This window comes from Pinus tabuliformis, chromosome 1_2 (assembly GCF_031772625.1).
Source record: "Pinus tabuliformis cultivar Carrire ecotype Pingquan chromosome 1_2, CPIR1, whole genome shotgun sequence".
Taxonomy (NCBI): Eukaryota; Viridiplantae; Streptophyta; class Pinopsida; order Pinales; family Pinaceae; genus Pinus; species Pinus tabuliformis.
In genome coordinates this window covers 428530573-428542803 of record NC_142298.1, presented here as the reverse complement: position 1 = coordinate 428542803, position 12231 = coordinate 428530573, and the positions used below count along the sequence as shown (strand labels likewise).

Here is a 12231-nt window from a genome sequence, read left to right as displayed (position 1 = left end):
AAAGTGTAACTAGAAACGATCTTCATAATTACATGTGTAATTGTGATTTTATGTAATTGATGAAAAGAAGAATAATAAAATTATTATTGTAATGCTTGTCTCATGGGTTTCATGAGCAAGGAATTTTATTTTAGTGGTGGCTCCCATTGTGAGCCTTTAGGATTTGCCATCTCGTCATAAAAGTCAATTTGAGTATATGTCATGTATGAAAGACCCTTCTTAGACATGTTATATATTTAAATAAGTCCTTAAAATAATTTAGAAAGCCCTCCAAGACCAAGACAAAATCACCTCCTTCAAGTCTGCTTCAAAAGAATAATATAAATCTCTCAAATAGACATGCCGGCTCACTATCATATCATGTCGGCTTATATTGATGGGAAACAATTATAAAAAGGGTTTTTCGTATTCATTTCAGAGCAGAATTTCGAAGATTCGTTCATCATACAGTCTGAAGTGCAAAGTACAGCGAGGAATCCTAAAGACCAACAAAGTAACAAAAGGGAAGAGCGAAGTTCTTAAGGGTATTTTGGGATTGTTTTAAGGGCAGAAAACCATTATACAAGAAGTTTGTTGCAGTAGTGAAGGAGAAGTTTGTTGCAGTAGTGAAGGAGAAGTTTGTTGCAGCAGTAAAGGTCGAAGGTAAGTAGTAAAGGAGAAGTTTGTTGCAGTAGTAAAGGCCGAAGTCAAGTCTATTGCAGTAGTAGAGGCCAAGGAGAAGTTTGTTGCAGCAGTGGAAGCCGAGGAGAAGTGCAATCCTCCTAAGGAGCCAAAGTGGAAAGACTAGTCAAGAAGGCCAAAGGTCTAAAGCAGAAGAAAGCCAAGGTTGAAGAAGAAGCCAAGAAGGAAGGAGTTGAAGGTTGACTATCATTGACTAAGGATCTTGTGTCTTGGTCTTGGAGTGGCAAATAGGTCAAGGGTCTTGGTCTTGGTATTCGTCAATTGGAATCTCTATAAGAAGAATAATTTGTTCGGGTTTTCCTCTCAAGTGGGAGAGGTTTTGGCCCTGGCTAATAGCCTATATTATGTGTCTCTTGTCTCTTTATGGTTTATGCATTGGTAGTTGTTTGATGAAGAAGAACACTAATAACCTAAGTAAAAGAAGATCCTAATCTAAAGAAGTAAAAAGCATTCACAAGCAGTTACTAATAGAAGAGAAATCACTTAATTGCTATGCCCTAGATTTTTCAACAATTTTGACCCAGAAAATGGCAGCAACAGCAGCACCAACTTCGACTTGACAAGATAGACTTCGATCTCCTAGAGGAATCCACACGAGAGAGGTAAATAGCCCAAAAATTCCATCTTGACCTTTTCTTCCTTCTTTTCCAACTTCGCACCCTTTTTAGCCTCCTTTTTCAACTTTGCACTTTTTCAGCTCTTTCTTTTGGGATATCGAACTTGAGTGAGAGAGTGTGTTCCAAATGAATTCGAACTGCTTCAATATATAGGCTTTTGGTGAGGTCGAATTACCCAGTTTGAGGCCGACTTGGTGTGGAGGTGACAAATACCTTATTTGACTCAATAATAAACCTTTTTACATGATTCAAAAGCCCAAGAAGGGTCTCTTTAAATGGAAAATGACTCTAATGACTCGGAATAAATCCTATAAGTCCTCAATGGGGACTTTGACCTAAAACATGATGACCCAAGCATGAAACCCATGCTTTAATAAGTCATAATAATAATAATAATAATATTTTTTTCATTCTTTTGATAAATATATTTCATTGTGACTCAAATACATTTTATGAAGACCGAACCTAGTTACATTTTTCAACATACCTTACTCTATCTTTATAGTTTTAGCGAAGAATTTAGTTTTAAGATTATTCCTAGCCTAAGTCATGCTTGAGCCACAATTTTATATTCGACTGCTAAATATAAGACTTTCACTTTTTTTACTAAAGTGAATTACAAAATAGAATACTTTTTCCAAGAAAAGAATTACTTCTCATACATATCTCAAACTACTTTTAAGTTTTCTCGCATGTTCACATTGAACATGTGCAGAAGTTCCTGTCCAAGTTATTAACAACTAGAACCAACGTGAAAGTTAATTTCACAGAAAGTCTCACTTCTCACCAGCAAACGAAGTTGTCTACCACACTTCAACTACAAAAGATGAAGAAAATGAAAATAGGTGACGAAACTTTTGGACAGCAGTCATGTTAGACAAAATGTTAGTCCCTACACCATGCAAATAATCCTCACCTCCTAAGAAACATGGAACAAGGTGCATGTATTCTAACTTCTCATTAAATGAAACTGCTACCAAAAATTGCTTCCCCCACCACATAGGGAATATGATGGAATTGTCAATTGGGTGCAGCTTTAGTGGTTGTGGAAAGAAGTTGTTACCCTCCCCACCAAAGTTCAAATCCCACCTTGTGATATATTTGGTCTCAGTAAGCCGGTTGTTGATGAGCTATATATGATCTATTCAGGATTTGTTGACCTGGCCTTATGCCTTGAAGAATCTAGAGTTTACTCTGAGTACCATCCTCAGAATGAAGGCAAGTGCCCAAGCCATTTCCCCTAGGATATGTTACCTACAAAAGAAGGGAATATGATGGACTTCAAGGATCATGGTTTTTCTCCAAGGTAGATTATAAAAGTGATTGCAACCAAATTCAAAACAAGGCAATGAATAGAAAATAGGCTATTGTAGTAGGGACGACCTATATGAATGGTTATTGATGCCTTTTGCTCATGTCAATGCCCTTATTATCTTCATGTAACTCATGAATAATGTGATGTCCTTTTATTGGCATGTGTTTGGATGATATTTTGGTCTATGGTTAAACTAAGAAGGAACATTTGATGCATTTAAGATCTTTGCTCAACTAATTGTCAGAGCAAAAACTACATGTGAATCCTAAATTTGGAGAAAAGCATGTTTTGCAGTGCAAGTTGTGTTGATTTGGGGTAGCATCGGATGTGCTCTAGCCACGAAAATTGGTGGAGAGGCTAAAGCACATGAGATCTCCAATACCAAGAAATGGTTTGCGCAAAATCTAACTAGTTTGGGAGATATTAAATAATTATATTTTTTTAGTGAAGTCCCTAAGTCTAAACTTAGGGAAAATAAAATATTAGTGTGAATTAATATAAAACTCAGTTAGAATGGTCCAAAAGTCATGGATCAAGACAGATCTAATCTTAGCCGTTGATTAGGGACTTAATCTTGGCCGTTGAATTGTCAACGAGAAAATTATAAGAGGAGGCTTGAGGGTCACTTGGAGAACACACTGGGTTGATCAAAAATTCGATTTTCTGGGGTAGGGCTTGCTGAGGAAATCGAAGGAGTGATCAGAGTTGCAACTGAGGGGCAATGAATGCAGTAACAGAGAGACTGAGATAGTACCAGGAGCATCAGCGCAGAAGCCGGGAGAGGGTTTACGCAAAGCCAACTAGAGGCCACGCAGAAGCAGCCAGAGGCCATGCAAAGGCAACCAAGAGCTACGCAGAGCCTGAGGAGGGCCAGCGTGGGATACATAGAGGCTCCAGAGGCTGACGCAGAGCCCAGAGAGGCTAACGCTGGGCCAAAGAGGCTGATGCTGGGCAGAAGCTGGGCCAGAGAGGCTGACACAGACCCTAGAGGTTGATGCTGGGAGATTTCGTGGGGCAAATTGGGGCTAATATCTGTCTCCGACTGAGAGGTACTACTGCCGAGGGCATTCTCTATTGGGTGAGCCATTTCTAGCACCCAGATTGTATTCTGAAACTGCTTAATAATAAAACCCTCAGATAGTTGCACCGGTTTTCCCGCATTGGGTTTTTCCCAGGACATTAGTCCAAAAATAACGGTGTCACTTGTGTGCTTGTTTGTCCTTCAGTTGATGATCTGTATGTGTTAAGACTGTACTTGTATTTATTTTCAGTATTTACATGGTACATAGCTTGTGAATTAACAAAACAAGTAGGAATAAATAAATCAGAAAGTACAGGAAGGATTTCTAACAATTAGACTTAGAAATTCCAACATGGTATCAGAGCATGGTTGCAGATCACAAGATAACTGAGGGCATCAGCCGAGCAAAGCAACAGAAACAGTTGTCCCGAGTGACAGAAGTTGTTCCTAGCGGAAAAGCAACAAGGAAGGGGTGACACAGTGCCTGCATCATCAGTTCGAGCCAGGAAGAGGATCAGCGCAGTGGTAGAGAGGAGCAGACCTGACCTATGCAGTGCCCAGTCATCTTTCTCAGTGAGGAAGGATTGACGCCCATGGCCAGGAGGTGCGGATTTTTCTAGTGTCGGGATTGCGCAAAGCCTAGAGGCTCTAACCTTCATTTTGTTGGGGCATAGGAGGCTGTGGGTAAGTTGGTGGAGTATTGTGGTCAGAACAGTACCTAACAGGGCAAGACCAAGGAGGAGGGAGTTGTTGTCGAGGATTTCTAGCCAAGAAATCTGGATAAGTGTTGCAGCTGCACTAACGATCGGAGTGGGGGCATCTCAACATTGGCAGAGGGGTTTCTAGGAGGGAAATCAAGGCTCAAAGGGAGTCACACTGAGAACTTCCAGGAGGAAAGTAGAGTGACTCGGAAGAGTCGAAAGAGGAGCAACGAAATGGCAGTGGATGGGGTAAGAGATCAGGACAGACTGGACCGAGCCTCAAACTTTGTAGTCTAGAAGGCCAGGATCTTGTCCGTTCTAGACAAGAATCGTCTCAAGCACTTCGCTTTGAACACGATAGCGATCCCAGTTGACCCGGCTGAGAACGAAAAGTACGAGGAGGCAATGGCGAGGGCCAAGAGCATCATCCTTGACAGGGTTAGGACCATGTAGTACCACATATTGCCGAAAAGGACACAACAAATACGATGTGGGAGGCCCTGACAAAATTGTATTAGCATACTTCCATGCAGAGGAAGATGCTACTAGAAAATCAGCGGCGATCATACCAGATGCAGAAGGGAGAACAAATAGACACCTTCCTCGGTCGATTGAAGGAGATCTGGGATCAGCTGACTTCCATAGGGGCCACGCTGGATGAGGAGATGTTGGTGAGGACCGCATTGAATGCAGTCTCAGAGGATTGGGAGGTATTTGTCCAGAGCATACTGGGCAAGTCGACACTTCCAGATTGGGAGGAACTGTGGGCGGCTCTTCGTCAAGAAGAGATCAGAAAGCTAACTAAGGCGGGAAGCAGCGGCAAGGGGGTCAGAATCAAGAGGGAGGAAGAGGAGGATGCTACTCTAGCATCTGAGGGAAAGCAGGAGAAACGGAAGAAGGACCTCTCCAAGGTCAAATGCTTCCACTGTGGGGAACTGGGTCACTTTGCGAGCCAGTGTCTGAGGAAGAAGAGAAAGGGAGAAGCTTCTGAGACCAAGGTTGCGCCAACAAGGGCGGAGAAAGAAGTGGAGACAGATGATGACTGTGCCATGAGTGCTCAAGCTGTAGTCAAAAGGACTACAGGCGATGAGGAGCAGGATCCTCGAGGTACCCAACCTCTTGGATTATACCTTGCTACGAGAGCCCCGAAGAGGAGTAGCAGGACTAGCGGATAGAATGCGAATGGAGTGACAGAGGAAACTTCAGCATCGGGAGTGTTTCTAGCCTGACGGAGATGTCAGAGTTGGGATATCAATTACTTACTTCTCAATAACTGAGTCGGAAATGCAGCAGTTAGCAGTGGCAATGCTATGGGCAGCACGATGCAGCATGATGAGAGGGGTTGCAGTGCAGATGCAGCAATGGCAGTGGCAGGGCCATGGGCAGCAACACGGATGGAGAGGGAGCTGTCATACAGATGCAGCAGTGGGAGTGGCATGGCCATGGGTAGCAGTACATGATGCAGCAATGCAGAGGATGTTGGACAGCAGGCCTAGCATCAGCACAAGGACCGATGCCGGATGATAAGGGTGATGCTCAGTGAGGAGTATTACTAGAGCACAGTCCTCACTAAGAGGGATTGTTGATTTGAGGTAGCATCGGATGTGCTCTAGCCACGAAAATTGGTGGAGAGGCTAAAGCACATGAGATCTCCAATACCCAGAAATGGTTTGGGCAGAATCTAACCAGTTTGGGAGATATTAAAATAATTAATATTTTTAATGAAGTCCCTAAGTCTAAACTTAGGGAAAATAAAATATTAATGTGAATTAATATAAAACTGAGTTAGAATGGTCCAAAAGTCATGGATCAAGCTAGATCTAATCTTAGTCGTTGATTAGGGACTTAATCTCGATTGTTGAATTGTCAACGAGAAAAGTATAAGAGGAGGCTTGAGGGTCACTTGGAGAACACACCGAGTTGATCAAGAATTCAATTTTCTGGGGCAGGGCTTGCTGAGGAAATCGAAGGAGTGATCAGAGTTGCAGCTGAGGGGCAGTGAATGCAGTAACAAAGAGGCAGAGATAGTACCGGGAGAGGGTTGACGCAGAGCCAGCTAGAGGCCACGCAGAAGCAGCCAGAGGCCACGCAGAGGCAGCCAAGAGTTGCGCAGAGCCTAAGGAGGGCCAGCGTGGGAGACGCAGAGGCTCCAGAGGCTGACGCAGAGCCCAGAGAGGCTGACGCTGGGCCAGAGAGGCTGACGCAAACCCTAGAGGTTGACACTGGGAGATTTCGTGGGGCAGTGTGGGACTGATATCTGTCTCCGACTTAGAGGTACTATTACCCAGGGCATTCTCTGTTGGGTGAGCCATTTCTGGCACCCAAATTGTATTCTGAAACTGCTTAATAATAAAACCCTCAAGTAGCTGCACCGGTTTTCCCGCATTGGGTTTTTCCAGGGACATTAGTCCAAAAATAACGGTGTTACTTGTGTGCTTGTTTTTCCTTCAATTGATGATCTGTATGTGCTGAGACTGTACCTGTATTTATTTTCAATATTTACATGGTAAATAACTTGTTAATTAACAGAACAAGTAGGAAGAAATAAATCAGAAAGTACATGAAGGATTTCTAACAGCTAGACTTGGAAATTATAACAAGTTGACATACCTTGGACATGTGATTTCCAAAAATGGATTGGAATAGGACCCAAAAAGAGTAAAGGCAATTACAGAGTGCAATAGAGGTACAACACTTCCATGAACTCACTTAATTTTATCACAAGTTCACCCAAAAGTTTAGCAAAATTACAGCACTTAAGACCTCTTTGATGAAAAGGAATAAGAACGTTTTCTGGACAAACCCAGCAGAAGAAAGTTTTCAAACTCTTAAGATATATGCAGCAAACCTATGGTTTTAACCATTCCAGATTTTAACGAAGTACTTGAAATTGAATACGACACATTAGCTTCAGTTCTTGGAGTGGTGCTCAATCAGAAAGGTCATCCCAGAGCATGCCGAAGTGAAAAGTTGAAGGAACCAAAGAAAAATTGCACGTATGATTAGGAATTATATGCAATTTTTCAAAAACTACATCTTTGGAGACATTACGTGATACCTAAGGCATTCATACCACATATTAATCATCAAGCTTAGAAGCATTTGCAAACTTAAGTCAAGTTAAATGCTCTTCATGTGAAATGGCTAAATTGTTTGCAAACCTACACTTTTGTGATTAAGCACAAGGTAGGTAAAATAAATGTGGTTGTAAATGCACTAATGATGAGAGGATTTGTTGAAGACTATGACCAAAGAAGTAGTGGTGTTTGAACTTTGAGCACTTCAAGGATGATTATGAGGATAATCCAGACATCAAAGTACTTTACAGGTCTTGCAAAGAGCTGCAACAAGGGATAGAAGTACCTACTTGTAATATATGCTGCAAGACGGATTTTTATTTTGTGGGAAGCAACTATGTATTCCTAAAAGGAATACGAGGGAAACACTAATACATACATGTTGAAAGACTTGGTGGGCATTTTGAAAGGAATAACACCCTCAACAAGTGAAAGAACATTCCTATTAGCTTAGCATGGCTAAGGAGGTGACTAATTATAAGGACACGTGTTGTTTTTGTTGAGTTTCTAAGCGTAAGCAAAAAAAGATATTTGCAAACACAAACTTTAATCCAAAACCAGATAAACCATGGCGATACATACATATAAACTTTGTTAAGGGTTTGTCACAAACTCTAAGGATGATGATACCATATTTCTTGTTAAAATTTATTATCTAAAAACGGTTGCATTTTATAGCTCGTAATAAACATGGTGATGCAACACATATCTCAAGATGTACATTCAAAAAGAGCTTCAGTTACATCAATTGCTCTCTATCCTCTCCTATAGGAACAACAATTCCTGAGCCATTTTTGGCAATACATTGTGGAACATGTTGGGAATGCAACTTCTGTTTACTCCTGTTTATCATCCTCGAACTAATGGATACTGTCTAGTACATGACTCATAAAGGCAAAATAGACATGATGCTACCTCTAGTTGAATTTGTGCTTAACATTTCTATCAATCATATCTTTAGTTGTTCACCTTTAAAAACAGTAAGACATTTCACACAACATGGCACTGGATTATAGTTGATAATTTATATCATCTTTGGAAAACAAGAAATGAATGTTTATTCACCAATACATAGCACAACACCGACTTTACCTAGAAAGATAGATCTCCTATATGTGCCCATTTATTTCTGCATATCCATGTGTAGACATGGAAGGTGGAGATGAAAGTAGCCAACCTGCACAAGCTGATCAATTAATGGCCGATGTGATATGTATCTTGAGTGAAGTGTCACCTAAAGGGAACTCTCCCGCCCACTCTGCACATTTCTAAGCTTCAAGAGGGAGTGGACACTAACACAGAACGTGTCAAGCTGTAAGAGAATGCCAAGAGAGGTGAAGGGACTATCCCCAGGCAATATCCTAGAAGGTGCCTCAGTTTGACAAATTTCCTATTGTTCCTTTGGCCATCTCAAAACCAAGACGACTTGAAGAACCAACGTAGGGAAACAACAAATGGGAGCCCATGTTGATCGATCATAAGCCCACAGTTGAAGGATAGGGCTTCCCCTTAAGAACAAAGCTCCTCCTCCTAACACGAGCTTGACTCCTACGACATCTTGATCTGTTTGCTCACTCCACCCTAGAGACCTGTTGAGTGTGCATTTATAGCTTTTGCCTTCGTTGTCATGGAACTTTATGACACTTAATTTTGGTGGCCCTACATGGCTGGTTTTGGTTGGATAGGTTTTTGTCTTTCAACTTTTCAAGTAGCTTGTAGTACTAGTGGTTGACTCTTGACCGCTTTTTAGTAAATTGCACATGTATCGTATGTACATTGTATATTAGTAGAAATATAAGGCATTTTTTCAAAAAGAAAAGATACTCTCTCAGGCATTGACAAAATTGAGGTTCGTGCCTTTAGCTACTTCTGTGTATGTTCAACAAACCAATTTGTAAAAGGAATGATGGAATTATTTAAACCAATCAATAGATATATCAAACTGAATAATGAAGTATACGAGAATAGAGTTGAAGTGGAGAAAAGAGAAGAATAATAGCAAAACTGGTGACATGATAATGGTGCATTTATGAAAATAACAGTTTCACAAATGCCAATATAGCAAACTAAAATTAAGAAATTTAGTATTTTTGAGGAAATCAAGCGAAGATGCTTATCCTCTGGATATGCCAAAAGAATTGAATATATCCCTAACATTCAATATTGTCAATCTTTATGATTATATCAACGCAAAGGACATGACGAACCTAACAATGTAGCAACAGAAGAGCTACTAAGTTGGCTTAAGTATTTGCATTAAAAGCCATTTGAGATGGTCAAGGAGAATCCTTGACAGAAAGTGATCAAAGGAACAATACCTAGTCAAACAGAGGAACCTACCAATAATTGATGCTAACTGGATAATTAAGGTTAAACAAGGGAGATTTCCACTGGAAATGCTAGACGAATTTTTTCAACATATTATGTTTATGCTGAAGACTCAACCAAGAGATTCAACACTCTTGAACTAGGAAGGTGTGATGTAAAAGCATATATTTATTGGAGAGGTTTTATTATAGCTATTATTTGAGCTATATTTTTGGAATGTATAAAATTTCAAATTGTCTACTAATAATAATTAGTTGCAGGAGTAATTCCAGATAAATATAAGGTAAACATTATTTTTGGCATGTATAAAATTTCAAATTGTATACTGATAATAATTAGTTGCAGGAGTAATTCTAGATAAATATAAGGTATCCATATAACATGTATAGATTAGCGGAAGGGGTTAACTCAAATGGTTGTAACCAATGTTGCCAAGCATTTGGCCAGTTTTATGCCAACGAGTGCCTGACTCAAATCCCCTTTTAATGAGATGCACTAGTTTACTAGGAATGTCATCCACAAATGTGGCCCATTTGGTTTTCTTTGGAAAAACAAATATAATGACATTATATATTATGATGAAAATGAGTTAAGTTCCCTATTTAAAGGGTTGAGATGTATTCTTTTGGCATAAAATAAATGTAAGGATGCATTGAATGTAGTTGGGTTTATGGAAGACATTTTCTCAATTAATTTGAGCGAGTGGGGCTCTGAGAATTTGTGTATTCTTTCTCAGTAAAATTGCATGTTCTCTACCCACGGGGCATAGAATAGATGGTGACGGGGTGTTTTGTTAAGGCACTCCGTGGTGAAAAGGTCACCGGTTCAAAACTCTGTGGGAAAAAATCCAAACATGCTAAGCGTTGGTGTGGCCCCAGGACAAGTGAAATCCCCAGGTGATTTTGATGGCTTAGATGCCCCTGCCACAGATTAAGCATGTCTGTCATCTCAAAACTCGCATTACCTAACAAACAAATAAAAAAATATTGTATATTCTCTCCTTATTGTACCGACTGGGTTTCTGGTTTTTTTTCCATGCAATAAGATGCTGTTGTTAAACACCCACAGTGAAGTATTGTAACAAGCAATTAATATAATGCAAAATTTGCAAGAAGTGTGCCTTTAAGAGGGAAAGTTACAACGATACCTGGACAAATTCATAGAATTCCAGCAGAAGCAATGAGCCGATTGGCCTAATTTTATGGCCATTTAGTTGAACATTAAAGTGTTAATATTATTGTTTCCACAAACTAACCTTACAAGTGTCGTATAGAAGTGAAGAAGTGTTCAAAAAGTTAAAAAGATTAAGGAACGGGGGTCTGAAAGTAAAAGTGATTTTATGAGAATTGAACTGACGTGCACTGGAGCTAAAATGCTATAATAAGAACCCTTTTGTTAAGCAGAAACTGTAAAATGATGAACATGTGTGTAAAACAGTGCCGAATTTAAACCCCGCGGAGAAAACAAAAAACAAAATAAGAAAGATTTTTGGAATGAAATTTCTAATAATAATGATGGCTGTGGTCAGACTACCTTCCATCTATTGGTGCAAGTAAACTGTGAATCTCCGGCCTTGTGAGAGCTGAAGATATGGACGGAACCGTCTACGTGCCCCCCCGCCATTCTTTCTCCGCTGTAATTCCATGCATTGCAGTGAATGCCTTCCTCCATCGACACTATTGTTTTCTCCATTTCCGTGCTCTTTTCGGACAGATGCCTCGAAACAGTTAAATGTGTATAGCCCGGTACGCTTACTGCCAGCGCGGGATCAATATAGCATGAGCATTTTGGAAAATCCAATTTTTATTTGAAATAAGAGGCCGTCCAGACTTTTCTCCACTCAGAGCCAGCTGGCACCTCAAATTCTCTTGAACAAAATTATGAAATTTTGGAGAATTGTATTTACAGACAAAATTATGAAATTTGGGAGAATTTTATTTATTGACAAAATTATAAATATAAGAAAATTATAAAATTTCGTTCCTTGGATTTTGGCATAGTGTCATGATTTGGGAGGAATTTTATTTATTGACAAAATTATGAAATTTTGGAGAATTTTATTTATAGACAAAATTATAAATATAAAAAAACTATAAAATCTCGTTTCTTGGGTTTTTGGCATAGTGACACTAGGACAAAATAGAAGAATGAGGGAAGTGTCAAATTTTAAACAAAATTCAGGTTCTTACGAGAATTATTGAGGGATATGTGGATTGTGTGGATGAAAGGAAGGAAATTATTTTAACATCTATAAGGCTAAAGATAGCCTATGAAACAAGTTGCTTTTTCATCTGCTTTATGTATTCGGCCTTTTTTCTGTGAAGCTTCAAAATAAATGCTCCCAGCTTCTCGACAAACCCCTTGCTAAATAGATTTTCCCAAGAGCTAGTTGCGAGCATATCTGCATAACTTTCCCTGTTGTCTTTGAGGGCCTCACATTCTAAAATGAAATGCTTTTCTGTTTCCACTTTTCCGGAAGAACAAAAAATGC

General features: G+C 39.8%; 1 protein-coding gene across 2 annotated transcripts in view; it reads right to left on the bottom strand.

Annotated features, from left to right (window-relative positions):
- SEH1H (Transducin/WD40 repeat-like superfamily protein) overlaps positions 1 to 11604 on the bottom strand; it is a 346770-nt gene extending 335166 nt beyond the window's left edge. Inside the window, exon 1 of one of the 2 annotated variants that reach the window (XM_089395337.1) lies at positions 11274 to 11604. In XM_089395337.1, the coding sequence (XP_089251463.1) occupies positions 11274 to 11432 (159 nt within the window). In that variant the 5' untranslated portion in view covers positions 11433 to 11604. The remainder of the gene's footprint in view (positions 1 to 11273) is intronic. The other variant, XM_089395336.1, reaches the window with a different exon arrangement.
- Positions 11605 to 12231: the final 627 nt, after the last annotated feature.